Below are 22,564 nucleotides of genomic sequence, written 5' to 3'. Positions count from 1 at the left end.
CGCAGTTATTGTGAGGAGCTGAAAATAACTGCGGAGGAAAACAGCGTAGTGTGAAGCAGGCTCGGCCTCGGCTTTGCCGGCCAACACGGTTGTGTCCGCAGTTCCGCAGTGAGCGCTAACGCTGATAGCAAACGTGATGCACCGCGTGATACGGAGCGTCACGCTGCGCACGGCTGCTGGGCACAGGAGCACGCCGTGTGGGCATCGACGCTGCTCACCAAGTCCTCAGACTTCTGGTCTAACCTCGCCTGCTCCTCCTCCAGCTCGAGTGTGGAGTCTGTAAATGAGAGGAGAAAGGAGCCACGTGAGGGGTTTTTTAATACGTCGATGTACTCGGTGCTAACTATGATCAACCTGAAAGATTCACAGCTTTTCACATTAGCGTGCATGTGACGTGGTGTTACATAAACGGCATGGAAGTTCATCCCAAAATGAGTGCGTAGGTATAGCTCCCCACAAAAAGTCCTGTAAGCAAGAGTAGGCTCCTGCTTGTGTGATCAGTGTGTTTCACTGTTGAATTGATGTAATTGTTACAAAAGTAAGTTCACTTCTTTGATCATTTATATTTAGGTAGCATGAATTCTAGCTAAGATGCTCACTAATAAGGCTTATTTGCTGGTGTGCAAACATTTTGAAATATTACATCCTCATTTTTTATCCAGAGAGGGTGAAATGAGATGCCTGAGACTGCCTGAGACTGAGCTTTTTCTCCTATACACACAAACTGAGCCTGTGTATCTGTATCCCATGGAGCCTTAAGGTGGACTATGGTTTTGTATTTCACTGTGGTGATGAGGAGGAGTAGGGAGCAGCCTAAGGGTAGGAATCATAGAATCATAGAAACATTAAGATTGGAAAAGACCTCTAATATCATGAAATCCAACCATCAAACCATCCCCTCCACACCCACTAATCCATGTCCCTCAGTGCCACATCTACATGGTTTCTGAACACCTTCAGGGACAATGACTCCACCAACTCCCTGGGCAGCTTGTGCCAATGCATCACTACTCTTTCAGAGAATAATTTTTTCCTAGTATCCATTCTGAATCTCTGCTGATGCAGCTTAAGGCCTTTACCTCTCATCATCACTAGTTATATGGGAGAAGAGGCTGATCCCCACTTCACCACAACCTCCTTTGAGAAGTTGTAGAGAACAGCAAGGTCTCCTTTGAGCCTGAGGAATTGCACTCTAACACATGCACTGTCACATGTTGCACAAGTACAGAGTTTGTATACTCACCAGATGGTACACAGTGGAAACCAACAGAGACAGGAACAGTCCTGGTTGCTGAACAGCCTTCTGCACAGTGTAAAACTGGCTCAATGGAAAAGCATTTTGAGGCCTTTTTGTCAAATGCAACTGGCTTCTCAATTTTGACAAACTTCCTCTGCAGCTTGCAAGCTATAAAACATGAATTCTTTTAAATAAACTAGAGAATTTCTGAGAATAACTGTTGTATTTGTATATGTAGTACTACACATTACATAGCAGTGAATATATTGAAGGACACAAGATATATAAAACTACTCTCATTGAAGGGAAGGCTGTTTTCTGACAAACTCTGTGAGAGAATGGGGCATTTGGGATACAATGCCCAGCACAGGCACAGGTGAAGAAATCAGAAAAGATAGACACTTGTGAAAACCTTGCTCAGCTGACACTAAGCTTTACCCAAACTGTGACAGCACTGAAGTTTTGTTGTGGCTCCTACACATCCATACATCCACTTCTGCACTGTGCCTGTCATCACAGCCTTGCCATGGCTGAGCATGCTTAGACCAGTGTCCTCAAGGGAGACTGACGGAAGGATATGTTCCAAAAACGCCACAGCTTGCCCCCAGAGTTGGTTCCCGTACAAAATGCAGCATACCCTACTGTGTCCAGTTATGCTCATGCTGATGTTTTTGTACAGGAGCTAAATGGGAAGAACAGTCATTCACAGGCTGAAATTTTCAGATTAATTTCACCTTTAGCCTGAGTAAATTAAAATAATTATTTCCCACCTCAGGTTCCCTCTGTGTTTTTAGCCAGAGCTAGATATGTGTATATCTTTTAATGGGATTTAAAAGCTTGAAATAACATAGTGGAAATTAAAAAAAAAGAAAGAAGGAAACAAAAACCCCCCAACTATTATGGACAGACACCTTATCTTTTGTCAACCGTCAAACTACCTCGCCTTCATATTAATTTATCAACTTAGGAAGATTTAGGTTTATAATTATATCTAGAACACACACATTTCAACTAGCTTGGTAATGTGGAAGAAGTTACACAAGAATGCAACAAATCCAGATTTTGCAGTGAACTGCCAAACTCAGGAAAAAAATATTTTTAACTTTCCATTCATTGCAAGAAGAGTAATGACAAAAATAATATGATAACACAAATTAGGTATGTAAATCTTACAGTTACTCATGTGACTATTTAATTAGTAAGCAGTAATGATGGAATCTAAATACCTCCAGTACATACGTCTTCTGAGATGACCCAGGACTGAGCAAAACTCACTGCATCTTTAGCTAAATATCCGCTGGGCATTTGATACTCCCTTTTCTTCTCAGCATCATATTTTCCACAAATACCACATGTTTTTCCAACCATCCAGAAAGCAACCTGAATCTTTGTGGAAATAAAGAAAAGACACTCTTAGGTGTTTTTCTTCTAAAAATAAATCCTTCAAAAACAATAATAAAAAAATACCTCAAGTTTATGTCCATCATAGTATAGTTTTTCTACACCATATTCAGGGGCTTTTAATGACAAGCCTTCCTTTTCACTGCTTATCAGCAGACCTGCAACAAACGAGCGAAATGAGAGGTTAGTATTTTAGGATCCAACCTTAACCACAGGTCAAATTCTTGGGGCCTTACTGCAGTCAGTGGGTAGGGCTGGGGGAGATCTGGTTGCCCGTTCTGTGAGTCTCTGTGGACATCACAAGGGACCGTAGCCTTGCACTACATTGTTTACAGATACACAGGATTGGCATCTGTTTCTTTGCCCATCTTTCCTATCACTCCAGTGAAAGTCAGGATGAAGTTATAATGAAATCATCTAATTGTTTCTCGTAATAGAATGATCTCTATCTTGAGAGGGGCTTTCAAGATCATGTAATATTTCAAAAGAGCAGAAAAGATTAAACAAAATATAAAGGTGAGTCTCCTACCAGACTTAGATGTGTATGGAACATCTGTTGGGGTTTGAACACCATTAATCTTCAGCTGGGTTAGTCCGTTGGAAACATACATGTCAACCTCACTTTAAGTAAAGAAAATGAGTGTAAATAAATGCTTCTCACCATTCAGTTCACAGTTTCTAATCCTGGTAGAACCAACACTGCAGGATGCTTGAATCACTCTGAGAATAATTACCTGCTACTTTTTGTGAGGAAAGTTAAGACAACCCAGGGAAGTACTCCAGGGGGACTGCTCACAGAAGCTCTTTCCCTGGTCTCATTGAGTTCTGAGTGTCTGCTTGTGGCCATAGTTCAGGCAGACACCAGACTACATGGATCCTTGCTGCAAAACACTGTAGTTCCTCTTATGTTCATATAAATTGGAGGTGCTTTGCATTTCAGAGGAAGAATGACCTCCTTACATCAATTAAAATCTCTTACAGCTTGAATAACCTGTGTACTGTAGTATATTCTTGAGAGCAGTGTTTGTTCTAATGAAGCCTGATGCACAGACACATCAAAAACACATCAGTACACTTGTAAAAAAAAAAACAACCAAAACCAGTCAGGAATAATGCAGTGACAAGGAATGTGTTTATCACAAAAAAATTTGGTTAATAAAGCAAGCGTCCTTCTGTTTTTTGGCAAAACAATGCAGGGAATACTAGTTTCTCTCTGTTTCTCTAACATTATGGCACAGCTAGGCAGATTATTTTCAGATAATTTTAAACCATACAGATCAAAGTTTATATATGCACTTTGAAGATTATTCCCTGCGATGACTTTGGTATGCATAATCCCATACTACTTAGATTTTAGATTTAATCAGATTATATTTTTAAAAAAGAGCCCATGGCTGTTTCAAGATGAAACAAAGCTTGTCTTAAGTTAGTTTCAAATGGATTTGGAAAATTGTGTGTCCATTAAGAGAAAAAGTAAACACTAGGAGAACTACAGGCCAGTCAGTCTCATCTCTGTGTGTGTGGCAAGATTGCAGAACAGATCTTCCTGGAAACTATGATAAGGCATGTAGAAAACAGAGAGGCAATTGGGGACACCATGGCTTCATTAAGAGCAAATCACACCTGACAAATTTGGTGGCCTTCTATGACAGGGTTACAGTACTGGTGGATAAGGGAGGAACAACTGACATAATCTACCTGGAATTGTGCAAAGCCTTTGGCAGTGTTGCACACAACATCCTTGTCTCTGAGTTGAAGGGACATGGATGTGATGGCTGTAGCACTCACTGGATAAGGAGCTGTCTAGGTGTTTGCCCTCAAGCAGTTGCAGGCAATAACTCAGTGTCCAGGTACAGACCAGTGATGAGCCAGGTTCCCCAGGGGTGGGTACTGGGGCTGGCACTATTTAACACTCACTTCTCAACATTACTGATGAGATGACTGCAGGCATTAACTAGTCCTAGTTATTGGTTTAGCACAGGAGTTCAGACTAAATTATTACAGTAGTCTCTTGGATTTATAGTTTATGTTTCTACCTAATTACTAAGAAATAAGACAGTTAAATACTAACAAAGAATGAAGAGTTTCAGACAGTGTGTTTCAGAAACAAAGGACTTTTCAAAGGAAAAGCACAATCCCAATCCTCAGTGATATTCCTAGAAATCTTTCCACTGACGTCAGTAATTTTTCCATGAGTTTTACGCTAGTACTGATCTGCCCAAACAACCTGGTCTTCACATTTACAGCATCATCAGCTTGACATCAATCTGTCATTACATTTGCAGTTACTTACTGGCTGGCAAGTCTGACACTTATTGCTGTAAGGTCAGTAGATTCTTCAAGTCTTTTTATCATCACCAGGAACTTCAATTCTGGACTACAATCCTGAGCCAAGATGTGGTAGCAATTTGCAGGCATTGAGTAATTAAACTCAACTCCATTGAAGGTTGTTATCATATTTTGGGAAACTGAACAACGAGCTGAAAAAAAACCCACAAAAGTAAACATTTTGTATATTTAAGACAGTTATTCTATTGTAGATTGGTTTATTGTTTTTATTGTTTTACTGTTGAACATTTTCTGGTTTTACCTACTTCCGTGTAAAAGAAAAATGATTCCTTCAGATTAATTTTTGAATTTGCAAATCAAAACGTAGTCAGTCCACAATCAGCACAGCGACCCATTCACAATTCAGTCACCAAGAGATAAATTCTGCTCAGGATGGGTGCAGCTCTCTGTGTGTGGCCTTTTGGCCACTTTGGTAACTTTGTTGTAGTCAAAAGAACATCTTGACTGTTGTTAACAATTCACATATCACTAGAGTAAATTCAGTGACAATTGTTGTTGTTATGTACATTGAGACATAATCAGGAGTAGAAATGGTAAGAAAATGGGGAGAAGAAAAAACAACCAACAAAACACCGTAGTAGATTTTTTCCTTTTTCACTGTAATTGTATTCTGGAAATTCTACTTGCTCCAATTAAAAACTATTTTACATCAGTTTTAATTAGCAGACCAATTTTGGTGTAAGGCCTTTCAATTTAAAATTTAACCTATATATCTCTTAGAGGCATTAACAAAAAAATAATTTTTCACATTTCACCTTCAAGAAGTGAAAGTAATGGGTGCATTTTTGAAGCTGGTTTAGCTGCTGTGTAACAGTACTATTCAAGTGGAGCACACCAAAACAGAATCCACTTAAACATCTTTCTCTTAAATTATTAAATGCTTTTCCTCCTGGTACAATAAATATCTGCTGTGAAGTTTAAATAGATGTACTGTAGGGATGTACTGTTGCTGTTTGGCACAGAATTGAACATTTACTCTTGCCAACGCAAGTTTATTTTTCTTCACATCTTTGCAGCCTCATAGATTTTCATTTCAGACAGAATTACTTCCAAGTGAAGTCCAGCTGATTGTTGAAGATCTAAATACTTGTGCAGATAGCTAATTGCTGACCTTTAAGGTTTTCAATGATTGAAAAGGCTGCTTGGTAAAAGACGTTCCAGTCAGAGGATGGAAATGTTGAGGTTGGTGTATCTGAACTTGAAGGGAGTGGCAGGGGAAGCCTGATGGCTCTGTTGTAAACTGTGAGCTGAAAATCAGTCAGAAAACAATCATGAATGAATGCAAATGTCATATGCAATGTGGAGATGAAATAGAATTTTCTTATAGCATTCAAACCTGTACTTACTGAAATCTAAATTAGAACCTAGATTTAGGTCAGAGCTTAAAATAAATCAAGTCCTCTCTCTACAGCACAAAATATTTTTGTAGCTTGACACATCTGCTATCAATAGAATAGCAGTGTTATAAATTAAGTTATCAATTCACGAGTTTTTCATGAGTTGTTTATCATGCTCACAGTCCAAATGGTTTGCTTATCTGAGATGAACACCTTTTTCTTGCCTATATGTTGAGGGCTACTGTTGGGCTGTCAAGGCTCTCTACAGCCTGCTTTCATTATCTCTCTGAAGGCACAGCAAAACCTGCCTTCCTCCTGAAGAGTTTTGGAGGAGTAGACTCCTTAGTCAGTAATTGCTAATGTGTTATCAACATGATTATGGTACTATAGCCTCTTTCTTATTTCATGTGTTTACACACTACTTGAGAGAAAGAGAAACTTTTTAAGACACTTTCATAGCGGAATCATCTATGTGAACACAATGCCTTCTTGATGGGGAAGCTTCTTTATGGATCAATAAATGAATTTTTTTTTAAGATGGTGAGTTAAAAAAGCTATTAATCCTTAATTCCGTAAGTACCTAGTGCTTCTGGACAAAAGATGTTGGAAATAGTTACCTCAGGTAGCTTTAGGACCACGTCGCAGGTTCTTGGAGATGTCAGAGCCATCACCATGGCTGCCTGGTGAGAAGGACCACGCTGCTGCTTTTGGGAGTAGCCCAGCATATATGCAGCTCCTGGAAAATATGTGTACAACCTGGAAAAGAAAGGAAGTAAGTGATTGAAACCATCCATCCTTGAAAAGATTCTTTATCATTCATTCAGACTAAAACCGCCCCTATAGCGATATGCACAGCCTGTTAGATATACATCATGTAGCAGGGTTTCTAACACATGGTGTTTTGAACAGGAAGGGGGATGGGAAGATTTTAACAGTGTTAATGGGTGAAACAGCCTTCAAGAGACTGAACAGCAGCATGATATGAGAAGAAAAGTACAGCTAACTGGTTTTAAAGACTTACACAGTTAAAAAGTGAACTCCAGTTAAATAAAAACTAAATGACAGAAGTCCTAAAAAACAGATGACTGGTTATTAATATTTTGGTCCTGCAATGGTCATTTTTAGCAGGGATTGTCAATCGTAGCACTAAGATTGTCAAATGAGATGACAGAGGGATCTCTATACTCAGACAGTATAGGCTTGGGATTCAAATAGAGAAATACAGGAAACATTGCTAAAAAAGAAAAAGAAAAAAAAAAAAAGAATTATAGTCTCAGGGCAGAACAAAGCTGAATTCTGTGGCTATACTCCAGCATAGTCAGTTGGGTGCTTTCCTCCTTTATAGTAATGGCAGGTAAAGCACATCAAGGTAATACGATCTAAGAAAAAGTTATCATCTTCAGAAGACATTTGTTAACTAAATCACTTGTACCCCTTTGACATGTTTTGCCTGCATAACCACATTATTATATATACCTGTATTTTGGCATCACTGTTAAAAAGATGAGGGTTTATATGGGTCTCTGCATTACTGTGGGTAAAATGCAATGTGGGTAAGTATAATGGATGAATGAATACAACAGATAATGAATATGATATATCGACATATATGGATAGATGCACATATAAACTGAGTACAGCAGTTTTCTTGTACTAAATGTCATGCATCACTTGCTAGTTAGTGTGCAATAAGCCATATGCAAAATATTCACATCACTTTCAGAAACTGGAAGTAAATTTCCTATGTTAGGAAATGAGTCTCTTAAGGCGCACTGTACAGTCTGTAAGAGAAAAGCTCCTCTAGAGAACCAAATATAGGCTTCTGCTCAGAGCCTACATTGATTACGAAGCATCAGGAGACCAAGTTCCTAATTCAGCACTTTAAAATAAAAGCCTACGGGAAATTATGTTAATCCCATCATCCTCTTTGTTTCAGTTGGTTATCTTGCAAACAAAAAAGCACTAAGTTTTGATGAAATGAGTGCACAGAAAAAAACAGACTTGTCATCTGATATTATAAACTCATTGATTAAGGGAAATTTTTTCAGCTCAGATTTGCAGAATTGATTCTATAATTATCTGAACATTGACATAGTTCAATTTTTCAAAAAACAGAGTAAAAACTCACCATCTGGCAGTTTTTCGGACACTTGAAGGCACTTTTGACCACTCTAGCTTCACCTGTATAGCCGGATGTGCAGCAAATTGTCCTGTTGCAATCTGAGTAGCAACCTTATAGTCCTGGCAATCTTTACCCCATTTAAGGGTACCCTAGTAGAGGAGAATACATATTTTGTGTACAAAGCACATTAAGATTGTTAAATTTCATTTACATTTGAGCAGATCACATTTAAAACCTACCGATGCTTTATGGGAATTTACTACTGATGCATCAGCACAGAGTTTCCACCTATTTGATTCTGTTATGCTTGATACAAACACCTGCACCCTCAGTCTGGAGGCCTGTCTGTCAGTGTACAGCACAAGCTGGTATCCTGTTGGCTGCTCATTTCTTTTGATGGCACGAAGAACTGCAGCCAGTATTGGTGGCCTGCTGTCTCCCAGGAACATAGGCTTAAGTCAGTAGAGAAGAAAGACCAAAGATGTAAACAGAGCACTGAAATTACTATATTCAAATCACAAACAAAAAAGCATTTGTAAAGTTTCATACAAAAAGTCTTTCCGTATAAACTACATGACAGCATCATAGACCACCATGCAAACAATACAGTTAGTGTATAGTTTTGCTCTTTCAGAGAGCTCTTACAACCTACAAAAGTAAAACAGTATAACATTGTGAATCTTTTGGTAGCATAATTTCAGTATAACAAAAAGGAAGCATGAAGTAGGACCCTGTTGTATAAAGAACCAACACTGCCCAGCTCAGCATTGCTGATGATTAGTTTTGCTAATCATCTTTCTGATAAAAATTGTTTAGACACCTGCTTAAAAATGCTTAAAACTGAGATAGTTGTTGATGGAAGGATCCGAGGAGGTCATGCTGTCCAGAGCGGGCTACTTGCACATGTAGCAGCCTGTGACTCCTTCAAATTCAGAGCCCTTTGCTTGGCAGCAGCCACCCTGGATGTTCCTGTACTACCAGAGCTGAGGGACAGAGATGCCCACCTGGCCCAGGAGAGAAGCAGTGGGACAAGCAATGAAGTCTATGGAAAGATTGGTCCAGATGGTGCTGGCAAGGGCTTAGAGTCAGCATACTTTTTCCTATTCAATTATCATAAACATACATTAATTACTTCTTGTATATGAAGACTCTCACCTGAGACACAGGTGTAGAGATGCCTTCATCGCTAGATGATGAAGAAGAGGAGCTGATGCTGCTGTTCTGAACTTTCCTTGGTGGGTCCTGCAACAACAGAAAATCACTCTGAAGTTAGCTGTCTACCACTGTAAGTTATTGTAGAACTTATTTCTGATGATTTTATTCTCATTAACCTAAGTTCCAGTAAAGCTAATGAGAGCAGTTATAGGCCTTGCCCATAGCATAAGCAGAAAATATACCTGTTCATCTGCTGGCTTGAACCAAAACTGGTAAATTGGTAGATCTGCCTGTGAAGATGAGTAAAGTGTAATAAGATTCAAGAGAAGAAAAATAACTTTTGATAAATGCATTAAAAAATCAGTATTGAGTATGGAGAAAAAGCAAAACAAGATGCAAATTTTAAAGCATTTTAAACTAAAATCTTCTGGAATGTGAAATTCTGAACTTCAGAGTTCTGAACTGCTCTGAACTGCTTCAGAGAACTGAAAACAGGAAAGAGCTCTACTAGGTTACCTCGTCCATGCTGCAGAAAAATTTTTTTCACTGATCCATCCTCTATTGGCACAATTTCCTGATTTCTGGTACAAAAACATTCACTACAGAAATATCAAAAATCCAGTCTGAGTGAATTACCTGTTGGTTGAAATATTCACTGTTCATACTGCAGAGCTTGTCTCCAGAGCTGTCCTCTCTACTGCTGCTGCAGGCCTTACTGCTACCAGAACCAGTGCTGCTGCTGCTGCCAGAGCCATGCTTCTTCCCAAATTGCCACACCTCATCTTTCTCATGTTTATTTCCAGGCTCCTTACGCTCAGCAGAGGAATCAGTAGAAGACGAACTGGAGAGTGGGGATGCACTGGGCTCTTCCCAGAGGTCTGTAACTGCAGCTTTTACTTTATCATGAATCCACTTCTTATGATGACGTGTTTTATTTGCAACCTCCAAAAACAGTTCAAAGAGTTATGAACAGCTTATATGCAGCTTGCTCTGTAACATTTCTCTGGCTGTCAAACTGCTCTCCACAACCTTTCAAGGAAATACAACCTCTTTTGCCCCATATGCTGCAGACATTGTACCTTGGCATCATTTGAGAGAAATTATTCCTACCTTCCATACTCAGTCTCCTACCTTGAACACATTCTCAATGCCTAGAATCTTCTTCAGTTTAGCTTTAATATTCTCATACAGAGATGGCTCCTTCTCTTCTTTAGGTCCTGAACTTGTTGCATCAATTATTTTGGAAGCTGCTTTGGCTCCTGCTTGTATCTCTAGCTGTATTTTTTCAATATCAGCATCTGTATGAACTAAAGTCAAGATACTCATGTTCCAGCATTGTGCCATTTGAGTATCATTCACAGAGATTGACAGAAAAGCTTGTTTTTGTTTCTGTACCTGGCTGCAAAACTATTTTGGCTTCAAGTTCTCCAACTAATTTGTTCAGACAGGTATTTCTTAAGAAAGCAGAATTCCGTGACTTTAGGCTGAGACAAGCGGAACATCCCAAACTGGCTAATTTTCTACAGAAGACGCGTGCATAAGACCTCTGTCCTTCACCATGATGATGTTCATCTTCTGAACCTTGCAAGTGTCCTCTGGATATCACACTAGGAATATTTCTTTGCTGCATTAAACAAAAACACGGTAAAATATTTTACGGCTCTCAAGATCTTTTCTATATTCTTACTAATGATGAAAATGATGACAGTTTTGTCTGAGAAAGGAAACATTACTTAAAATTGTACACCCAAGCATTGGAAGAAGTGAGGTTTCTTCCAAAACCACATAATCACAAAATTATAGAATGGTGGATGTTGGAAGAGACCTTCAGAGATCATCGAGTCCAACCCCAAATGTGCTGTGGTCAGGTCACCTAGCCAGCCTTTCCCAGGCAGTGCTAATCAAACTGACCCCCAAATGAGAACCTCCAGGACTTGCTGGAGAGATAACAGTCTTCCCGCAGCAGTTCAACATATCCATCCCATGCCAGCAGTAGGCCTGAGAAGCTGAAGAGCACTGCAAAGAATGGGCTTCTGCACTTCCCTGCAGGGGTTCTCTTGGGATTTGGGAAGCTGTCTGTTCTCTACCTGCCTGCAGTACAGGCCTTGTTACCTCCCAGCTTCTGGCTTTTGAAAAGATTTCTGATGACTGGAAATGCTGATTGGAGTCAGTTGGCATTTCTCCGTTGGGGAGAATAGGGGACTTCTTCTCAGAATCTACTTCTTCCATGTTTCTTGAAATAGCATAAGCTTCACTCCTGTGGAGGTGATAAAAAGAAAGCAAATAACATCATCTAATTTTGCTTACCACCACCATCTTTAATACTGGAGAGAGATGAGCAATGCAAAAGAGAATACTATGCTTCATATGGATGCCAAAGTACAGCTGAGTCTGAAAAGGAGTTGTACATTCATAATTTATAAAGGAGAGCTCACAATCGGGTGACACAACAAGCAATGTGTGGCCAACTCTTCTGTACCTTACAGCTGCAAGCTCAACTTCCTGATGGCAGGGAAGGGTTTCAATCTTCACATTCTTCTCTTTCATATTTATCCTGGCATCAAATTTCATTGTAGTGTTGGCACTGAACTCTGCATGAAGTTCAAGACCACTCTGAAGGTACTGTGTATTAGTACCCATCATTGCAATCATATGAAAATATACTCTGAAAGTGTGAAATGAAAACATGCATAATTACAAATTAATATATGCATTTTTATCTTTGAAATGCAGAATTGAATTTTCATAGTGTTCTGTTTATTGCAAGAACTACTGCTGACAGATTAAAAAGATGTAACAGGATAAAAAAGCTGAGGTGCCACTGGAGAGTAAAAGGTTTTATCTGATGAACAAAGTGAACATGGATCCTCTCACTGCTTTATCACTGATACACTGCTTGAGGACAAGCTAACATCAGAATCTTCCTCTAGCTTCCAATTTTGTCTAATTGCTTATTATTATCACCATTCTTATTATCATTATTACTATTATCACTGTTAGTACAGTTGCTGTTGCTTTTCTCTATCTAGAAGTGTTTTCCTTTTCTCCCTAAAATCTCCCCAGCTTGCAGCTTCCGATGATGAAGAAAAGAAATTATACATAAGCAAATATGTCTTTACAACTTAGTAGCTTTAGACACTGAACGGGTACAAGTGTGAGCATTTTCAGCAATGGCAGAACATCACCACATTCCTTTTTGACGCTGTGCGCTTTGCTAGGCTTGCAGGGTCACAAAGCATCACATAATTGTGTTGCTTGCTTACAGGTTCACTGCTCAGGACTAGTACAGCCATCCCAAATTTGGGACAAACAACATCCTTAACCAACACACCTACTTCAAACAAAGTAAATATAAATGAATGTGTGTATATACATATGAAAATATATGTCATTCATACTTTGGCTTCACATCAGCATGAATATCCATGTTGGTTTCCAACAACTGTGAAGGTCTGAAGTTGTCCAGTAATGGTGGTGATATCTGAATATCAACTGTAAAAGACAGAGTGAAATTATATGAGCAGAGAAAAAAAAAAGCTGGATGTGCAATTTTTCAGTTAACACAGTAGTTAATACACAAGCTGTGCTTCTACATTTTTAAATACTTCCCATGGTCATTTGAAGATCATTACTCTTGAAACAGAATTATACAAATATGTCCTAAGTGCAGCATGATAATTATTTCCCAGCCCCTTTGGATGTTCCTGGACACTAGTATTTCCACATCACAAGAGCATTTCTCAAGATTACAGAGGGAATTAATTCCAGCAAAGGGATGGAACAGCAGCTGCTGGGAAGGAATGGCTGTTAGGTGCCCCACGCTCACCGGTGGCCGCAGCCTGAGCCAGCGCAGCACCGCATATGCTGAGCTCCAGCGGCAGGCCCAGCACTGTGGGAACGGCGTGCCGCAGCTCGGCCACCACTGCTGGCAGTGCCCATTGGCCTGAAACACCTCGCTGGGCCTCCTCCACTGCTCTTTTCACTGCTGGCTGCCAGCTTGATGATCCAGTTAGACTCTGAAGACAGAGAAATGGGTTAAATGAGCAGGCGTGGTGAGTCGGGAAGGGAAATTATTCAGCAACACAGACAGAAAAGGCTACAGCCTTGCCACTACCTTCATGGCTTGCTGAATGATGCTGCTGTCAATGTCGATGAAGGCAATCTCCTGGCCCAACACTTTGATGTAAGCAGACAGCAGAGGATCTTCAGGAGGCAATTCTTTCCACCCCAGAAGCTGCAGTGTTAAGGAGAGGTGAAGGAAAAAGGGAAGAAACAGTTTCTTAACATACATCATTGTATTAACAAAGAGTAGATCACATCTGAAGCATACTGACTATGGTTCCTTAGCCAAAAAAATGCTAGACATCTTACAGGTGTGAACTGATGTGGCCTTTCTCATGTTGCTTAACTGACTTCAGTGGGTGTTTCCCTACATAAAAGTGTGGTAAGTGAGGTAATTTTTGCTACTTAAGTACTGGGTAACACCCAAGGGCTCATAAACAAAAGTCTTATTCACTAATCATTTTAAGAGAGAAGAGCAACCACTTACTGTGTTTTAACACACACTTCAAACCACATGAATTTTGCCTAACATCATTGTCATCATCTTTTGCACTGTACATTAAGGGCAGCTTTGCATGGTGTGCTGACACACATTGAGTGAAAAGATGGCATCTGTGCTCAGTGTAAGTACAGTCTAACTAAATGCATCTCTCTGTGACCAAACAGGATGGCTGACTGAAACATCAAAGGGGTGGCTAGGATGGTAGCTGATGCAACCGTGGTTCTGGTGGGAACTGTCTATTCAAACAAATCAGGAGGGTGGATAAAGGCATACCGTTTTACCAAGTTCCTTCAGGGTCTTGTATGTATCATATTCAGCAAAGGGAATATTCTGTTTCCTGATGATATTGGTTAGGCTTTGTGACCGGAGAGCTATCTGTAGGAAACAGCACGGAACATCACAGCTCAAGTACCAGAAAACTCAGAAATACCTTTGTACCTGACATTACACTCACCAAGGCAACTCTAAATGCATACTACATGAAGCCACAGCACTTATAAGGTTATGCTTACTTGGCAGGTGACTGCTGGCTATGACTTCAGATGCTGAGGGCGTGCTGAGGTAGCTTTGAATTAGTCAGCAGGGATAATTTTAGGGCAGCTCAAAGATCAGCACAGGCTACAAAACTTACCCAAGAAGGCGAGTTAATGCCTGCATGCTGTTACATGGAGATTTGTGCTGCTGGGGCTGCACTGCTGCCTGAAATTTAATTTCAGCTGCTCATTCCCTGTACTTACATAAAACATCCCAGATGTCATATGATTTTAGGTAGGCAGACAAATACTCTGCTACATAAGCTTTCCTTTGCTGTTGTAGATTTTCATGCCTATACTGAAAGTATTCAGACCACTTGTCAAGAAGCCCAGATACAAGTAAAGTTATAATCATTATATAAATTTTCCCTTCCACATCAATCTTCACAGTCAAACAATGCATGCATTAACAAATAATTATGTCTGTAGCTGGGTTGTAGCTTGTTTTAATGAAATACTTACTTCTACAATATCTGTTGCAGTGTTTGCGTAATATCCTCTTACTTTTGTTATTATATCAGATGGAAACATAGAGTTGGGACTGTTCATTAGATAAACTCTCCAAATTGCACCAGCCTTATACACATCTATAACAAACAAAAAGCAGAAAAGATTTTTTTAGGGTCTCCAAGGTGTCCAGTGAATTTAAGCTACCTTAGGTGCATACTGTACTAGACAGCAAATGACTCTGCCAGGATTTAGCCCCACAGGTCCTCAAGCTTGTAACTTCAAAAAGGGATCTTTGTTTGAGGGCAGAGACAAAAGAATCACAGTGATCAAAGCAGGAGGTCTAAATCCATGCACAGATACTTATTTCCCCATCAGATACCCAAAGAGTAGTAGAACACCTTCAGAAGATTTTGCATTTTAGGAGGCTCTGGTGCTTTCTTCTGTTTGAAGGGTGCACTAAGCCCACAGCCCACAGCAGGATTTTGGGTGGAAATTATGAAACACAGTAGAAGCATTGAGCTGTGTAAGCCTAAGTGGTGAACAGGGCATCTGATACTCACAGGAATAACCACCAGCATGAATGACCTTGCTGTAACGATAGCTCAACCTGTCAAGTCTGGGGCTCAGAAGTTTAATGGCAATGTTGCAAGCAGCAGATCTGAGTAATAAAGAGTTAAAATCATATGAAGATAGTCAACTGTGACCAAATTCTTAGAAAACTGAGAAAAATTTATATCACCATTTGCAACTAAAAATTGTACTTTGTCTGCTTACAGATTGTAGAGCTGTGGGATCCCACCTACTGCCAATGCCTTCATGTGAGAATATGTGAAACTGGCCACTTGTAAGCTGGTCTCCGTCAGCAGTGAGCTGGCCATGGCTGCCACAACAGGAAGAGAAGGCTTTGTTTCAAAGAGGACAATGCAAGCTGTCATGCGCACATTAGGAGCAAGTGTGCTGTCCATAAAAATTTGAAGAGTGATCTCCCTTACCTAGAGGAGGAAGATACAACCTGTGAATTGCTCATGCAATTCAATGCATGCAATGCTCATGATTGCTCAGGAAGAGGTGTTTCCTAAACTGTTTATGTCTGATCTGCAGTGAATGGTGAACAAAACCCAAAACATTGAGCATAGAGCCTGTCACTGAAAATAAAGATATTGCTGGATGCATAATAAACAGAGCTGGAAGAAAGAGCTGTTAGCAACAGTGTTATGGTGGCTGAAGCAACTACCTTCCCAGGATGTCAACAAGGATGGGATAATATCAGTGATTTGCAATGTGGGAAAGAGGAAAACCTGTTACTATAAAATCTGCCCAGAGTTCCTAACATCATCCGATGGCTTTATTATCCCTTCATCACTAAGGCAGCCTAAATCACACCCTCAAGAATAATCACATAAATAATAATTTCAGTTACTTTTGCAGGGTCTTTTCTGGCTATTTTCCTCAAGGCCAGCACGGCATCAGCATGAATTCTGCTCGGTAATTCTGCAGCAGCAAGTGAAAATGTTGGCAAAAATTTCTGGATGCGTTTGATGCTGGCTGGCTCTCCTGCATTGCCTATAGCTTTCAGGGCCAAGGCTATGTCTTCAACATGGCTTCTGCTGGAAGCTTCAGAAGCAAGGTCATGGAGTGGCTGAAATCAGAGCAGACTTTTGTTAATTTCATCAGGCAGCAATCCTGCAATACTGCATAAAAATATACACTGCCATAGCAAACAAAATGACCTCTGGTGCAAAACCCTCAGTAAAGCCATTCAGATTTTTCTCCCAGAAGGACTCACTGCTAAGAGTGAGGCACATAAACACCTCGTTGCCAAACTTTCAGCATTGTGAGAGGCAAATCAGAGGCATTCTAAAAATTTCTTCACCCCTAATGAAATAATGAGAGTTGAGAGTCACCTACCTGAAGAAGTTCATTAGGACAAAATGAAGGCTGAGCACAGTATTTATTTACCAAGCTACCATATCCCAGGTAAACAAGTACTCGCAGCATTGGTGTTTTCTGAATTTGGGGACAGGTTAGAAAAGTCTGCAGAAGAAAGAAGTAATAGTCGTTAATATTTTGATTTATTAGAGCTGGTATGCAGTGAAACATTTATATCTGAAAAGTAAATAAATAAAATTACTTTGGATTTTTCATAAATATTTTCAGAATTTGAATCGAATGCTAGTGATTCAGCTATGATTGAAGTATAGCTGCTCCAGTTCTGATTCATGCACTTTAGGTGTTGGTTACTTTGTGTCAATTCAGTCTACCTGATTTTTTAAACTACACTTTGGCAAAATGGAATCAAAAGCAATTTCACGACAAAAGTTTTAAAAAATATTCCTTACAGTTTTTTTGCAACAAATGTTTGGAAACATTTTCTAAATTATTTTCCATTTCTGTTAATAGCTTGCATTTTACAAAATAAGAATAAAACACGTTGCGTTCTTTGCTTGTAGCTGTGTGAATTCACCTCCAAAATGAGTGGCAGGGTAGCAAGCGGGAGGATAATTTGTACTCACTGAGGCAACTTCTATGGTTTTCTTACTGGGCATGACAGAATGGAAGGCGAGAGGGAGAGCCACAGCTGCTTCCCAGATGTTTAGATTCTTATCATGAATTTTTTGTTTGAGGAACTGGAACGTGTCGGTAGCTCCAGCGGCACACACAGCACTCATGAACCAGTGCCTGCCAGGGAGGGGAGGACTCATTACTGAATTGCTCAGCATTTCTCTGGATGGGAATCCCACCTGACAGCAGTGCAGTTACCTGTACGGCGGTTCACTGGCAAACTGCACCCACACAGACTCAATTTCATCCAGGGTCACTACACGAAGCAACTGGACCATTTGTAAGAACTTAACTGAAGCTTCTGTAGTGCCTCCTTCTTCATTATTCTGAACTAACTGTTGCAGTGTTTCTGTTAACTGCGATGAAAAAACAGAAAGTTGAAAGGTGCCATGCCTCAAGTAATTTTCAGAGTTGTTAACAGGTCAAAAGACCAGTAAACATCATAAATAATGAAAAAAGTGTGAAAAATAAGCCTCTACTACCTGCACATCTGCATTTTTGACTCTTATTAGAGGAACTGGCATCTGGAGCAGCCCTTCTGGGAAATGATAACGAAGACTCCCCTGGTTTTGCAGTTGAGCATCTGGTGCCTTTATGGGAATGCTTTTAATGTCAACCAGAACCAGTTTTTGTCTTGAAGAGAAAGACAGAAATGCCTCAGTGGCAGTGTGTCACATCACATGAAAGCTGGGCATGTACAGCCAGGGCCATAGGATGAGGGTGCCCAGCACTTGAGCCGCAGTGCCACAGTGCAGAGCAATCTAGGGTTTGTGCATTGCTCTGCATTGTCTGGAAATGTCACCAGACAGACGAGAGCTTTCACTATTGCTTGCCATACTGCTGACATTCACTGCACTCACCTGGCTTCCACGGCTGCTGTCCCATCAGGCTCACTGAAAGGGGAGATCTGGTACACCTGCTCAGACATGGCAGACAGCACCAAGGCTCCACTGTCAGAGTACTTCATCTTGTAAGTGAACAGCACTGTGCCCTTCATGTTTCTGACTTTCTAAAGGTTCAGAAAGACACAAATATGAAGTGAAAATCATTAACTGGTTACAGACAAGCCAAATTCCTTCCAGCACCAGCAGAGAGCTTGGCCAGGCATGCAGCCTACCATGGGGCAGGTGGGGCAGGGCCGGATGTAGGCCATGCCTGTGCTCTGCACCACGCTGTCCTGGCAGTCCGTCAGGTCCTTGCTCTTGGAAATGGTGGCACGGTTATTCTTGCTGTCATCCTGGATAACGTATCTGGTCTGGCAGATGCCTTCGATCCCGGACTGTGAGTGTTCATAAAACATGACAAAATTTCACTGGAAATTTCACTTTCACTACAGCAGCATATAGGTCAGTGAAAATTACCTGGCAAGGGTTATGTATGGGCAAGCTACTATGTAACAGTAAAGGAGCATAAATGTGAAATCAGAATAGGAAAGAAACAAACCTCTTGTAGTTCATACACATTTTGTGACTTTTTGATGGTTATCTGCATCATGTTCAGAATCCCTCTCACGAGGTTAGTGCAGAGGATGGGACAGTTCTCAGGGGCATAAATACTTCCCACTTTTCCCTCGGTGTATTCAAACTTAAAGGCTTGGCTGAAACATGCAGCTATGGTCCCTGTGAGCTTTGGAGACAGAGTGAAGGCGTCTCCGGGCCAGAAGCCATGGTATTCCTCCAGCTTTGGTGATCGGATCTGTGAACAGAATCAGGAAAACATTCATCTTGTTCACCATCAGCTTGAAACAGTACAATAACAGTGCAATTGGACACTCCTAGTCCATGGCCAGGCACTTCTCCAGCACTCAGGAGATGTTTTTTCTCCTCAGACTCTTGCACTACACCTAGGACACCACCTTAAAAATAAAATTTCCCTAAAGGATTTCTGCCAGAAAAATAAGGTAATGCAAGCAGTGTCTATAAGTTCAGCAAGCACAGTGAAGCTTACTGGGTAGTGAAAGCCTGGCTGCCAGGGATCTGTACGGAAAGGGCATCTCCTATTTTCCCCAGTTCCTCAGCATGTTCTCCTTTCAGTCCTGCAAGTCAGCAGGCCATCCCTCAAGCTGCCACCTACACTGTTTTGGTGCTGCCTCTTGGTTGAGCACATCTCAGCGCAGCAAAGCTGCGGCAGGGCTGCTGGGGAAGCAGAAGCAAGCAGGGAAGCAGGGGCTGGCAGCTGCTTTGCAAGTGGCTGCCATCACTCGCAGTGTATCGGGCTGTACAGCTTGCTTGCAAGTCCTGGACTGCTCCCTAGTGGGAAGCGTGTGCCTGCATGCACACACGTACACAGTCACACGCGCAGACATGCCTCCTGCCCTCCTGCACTGAGGCGCATGTTTCTGCGCAGAGAGAAATGGTGTGGTTTTAGGGCTCTGTTTTGGGCTTTTTAAATCAGAGCTACAGCGGTGGCTTGCCTCTTAAAGTAAATCCTATTCAAGACTTTTTTTCTGTAATTGCTGAGGTTATACCAAATTTAGTGAGGCTACAAAAAAATCCTGCTGTTTTGTGTCGTATCTGAAAGTAGATATTCCCTCTCACTGTTTCAGTAATAGATGCACAGAGTTACAGGTTCAGTAAACTCTAGGACAAATGCAAAGCGCCCTCTTAGAGCTCTCTCCACATAGTCATCCCTTCTCTATTGTCTTTTGTTCTATGACAGTTTCTTAAGATGTTTGTTTTAACCTTTCCTATGTGTAACAGCACTTCCAGATCTGATATCATTATGCCAAGTGAGAGCATTACAATCCTTTACATTTGAATTAAAGTCTATCTGAAGAATGTCAAAAGGAATATAATGGAGACAGACGTGAATTTCATTTGTAATGAATGAATTTTAGCACTGAGTTTTTTTCACGTCATGGACCGGGCTGAAAAACACAAATTCCTCATACCTGAATTTTCTTAATTTTTACACTCAAGTTTATTGTTGCCTTTACTAAAACTATCTTAAGGGCACTGCCTTAAAGCAGCAGCCTGCCATGTCTTTCCATGGAGCTGAATCCAATTACGATTTGTAAGTGGGCTCAGGCACTGGAGCAGCTCTGCCTCCCTCCAGAGACCTGCAAGGTGAGAGTGCTGCCTGTGCAAAGCCACTCAGTCTGACACCGGGACTGTGGGGTCGTCTCAGCACCTGGAAGGACCCTAAGGTTTTGTGCAAGGTTTGTATTCCTGTCTTGTTTATTTTTCCAGCAGGAACTATATCCCAAGCTGTGTGGTGCAGGAGGAGGGATGGGTTCACATACCCTTGGGAAGTTACCTGCAGAAGGTGGTCGCTGTGAGACACATGGCTGATCTCCAGCCTGCAGATCAGCTTCAGCCCCGCTGTTGCCAACCCCTTGCCTGGCAGCCCATGAAGGATGAGGCCCTCATAGTCATACAGGTAGGTCTTGCCAGTACGAAAACCAGGCTCTATTGAAAAATAAATGATAAAAATGCCTTCTTTACTATGACTGCTGTGCTATCAGCCTCATGAACCGTCCCAGCATTGGAAGGGGTGGGAAGGAAGTACATACCACTGGCAGATATAGGGAGTGCACTTACCAAGGTCATGCTTCTGGGCCCCTGCATGGGAGGAAAGAGAAGCATGCGTGAAGAAACCCAAACTCTGTGGGCACTTTAGCATTTATTGTTCATTTACTCAGTGAGCTGATGGCAGTCGGACAGCCAGCACTGGGCTTCTGGAGCACACCCCCGGGACTCCAAGCCCGCTCCAGCCCTGCTTGCTACATGCTGCTGTGCTCAGGCACAGAAATCCAACAGCTGACAGTCAAAAGTCAGAAAAAAGCTTCAGCAGATTATGCTGGGAATGTCCCTGAAAGGCTCTGAGGAGGTGCCTGTGGAGCACAGTGGCCATCGTGGCTCTGTGGTACCCGTAAAGTTCAGACTTACCCACAAGGGCGAACACCAGGGCCAGGATGAGTCCCCTCATGCTAAAAGTGACTGAACACTACAGGGGAAATGTGCACCTTTTATAGAAGAATTATTAACAAGTCCAGGGAATTCTGTTGAGTTATCAGTTTCTTATCGACCACTCCAATCCGGTTGGTGATAGGGCTGGGGACTCCTGACCAAAGTCATTGCTGTGCCAAAATCATCACAGGCAATCTTCTCACCTCACCATCTAAATGCTCAGAAAGCACCTTTTGGAAAAGATGGTTAAAAGTACTAAAATATCACTAAAGCCAAAATATTTATTGTGTAAGGAAAATTACTATCATTACTCATTGGAAGCATTTGGAGCTATTGCAGCCTGCGCTAACTTTGCCCAGGTTATCCTGACCTGACCAAAAGGAACAAACCTTATCTAACCGATAGTGCTTCACAAGGATTATGCAAAGCCTGGGCAGCACTCCTGTGACACTGCACTGATGCCCTTTGGCTGCTGCACACACTGTCATCCACAGCACTGCTCCCTGAGGGTGGGGAATCCACCTAGCAACACTAATTCCCACCACTGTCACAAAGGCTGCAGCAAAAAGCAATTGCTTGCATGCGTGTCTCCCTTACCTGCCTTTCTTACCAGGACATCACATCAGTGTTCTTGCCAGCCACGCACAGATGTGGGTGAGGAGGGACCTGGAGGGGCTGCCAGACACTGTGGACACAAGGCTCCCAGCTGATGAAGATGCACATGCTCTGGTTTGCCAAAAAAAGGGGCAGCATCCTCACAAAGTGGGGTCCTTTCTTCTGTCAGTCAGCAGCCAACCACCTGCTGCCACTCACCCTGCTGCTTTCCATGAGCGGGTCTGTGAGCAGGTTCCCTTTTCAGGAGCTCCATAAGGCTGCTCGAGGTGCTGGGTCTCTGGTCCCTTGTCCTCAGGCAAGGTGTGGAGTTGGACAATGGTGGCAGGGCTGT

The 22,564-nt window shown here is 41.5% G+C and overlaps 1 protein-coding gene across 1 annotated transcript; it reads right to left on the bottom strand.

Moving 5' to 3' along the window:
• Positions 1-158: 158 nt before the first annotated feature.
• On the bottom strand, positions 159-21,640 carry LOC122181228 (vitellogenin-2-like). The gene is made up of 35 exons (XM_042873614.1): positions 21,598-21,640; positions 21,250-21,270; positions 20,966-21,117; positions 19,154-19,405; positions 18,828-18,989; positions 18,571-18,719; positions 18,193-18,343; positions 17,909-18,066; positions 17,662-17,827; positions 17,057-17,182; positions 16,569-16,787; positions 15,923-16,140; positions 15,709-15,806; positions 15,161-15,285; positions 14,439-14,540; positions 13,716-13,835; positions 13,428-13,617; positions 13,000-13,093; positions 12,081-12,266; positions 11,714-11,858; positions 10,997-11,225; positions 10,733-10,908; positions 10,238-10,543; positions 9,844-9,891; positions 9,602-9,688; positions 8,686-8,898; positions 8,453-8,595; positions 6,942-7,080; positions 6,099-6,234; positions 4,932-5,118; positions 3,192-3,259; positions 2,705-2,826; positions 2,464-2,623; positions 1,244-1,405; positions 159-277 (listed from the first exon to the last, which is right to left on the bottom strand). The coding sequence occupies exons 1-35, from the start codon at positions 21,635-21,637 to the stop codon at positions 159-161; spliced, it is 5,169 nt and encodes a 1,722-aa protein (XP_042729548.1). The 5' UTR covers positions 21,638-21,640.
• Positions 21,641-22,564: the final 924 nt, after the last annotated feature.

This window comes from Lagopus leucura, unplaced genomic scaffold (genome assembly GCF_019238085.1).
Source record: "Lagopus leucura isolate 7727_CA_CO unplaced genomic scaffold, USGS_WTPT01 Super-Scaffold_100009, whole genome shotgun sequence".
In the NCBI taxonomy this organism is placed as follows: domain Eukaryota; kingdom Metazoa; phylum Chordata; class Aves; order Galliformes; family Phasianidae; genus Lagopus; species Lagopus leucura.
This window is presented reverse-complemented; position numbering and strand designations above follow the sequence as displayed.

Excerpts from the sequence above, each read along its gene's own strand:
- LOC122181228 (XM_042873614.1), bottom strand. The coding sequence starts at position 21,637 with ATGAGGGGACTCATCCTGGCCCTGGTGTTCGCCCTTGTGG. Across the intron at positions 16,788-17,056 it reads GTCCTAATGAACTTCTTCAG|CCACTCCATGACCTTGCTTC; the intron begins GTAGGTGACTCT and ends CTCTGATTTCAG. Across the intron at positions 13,094-13,427 it reads GGCTCAGGCTGCGGCCACCG|TTGATATTCAGATATCACCA; the intron begins GTGAGCGTGGGG and ends TGTCTTTTACAG.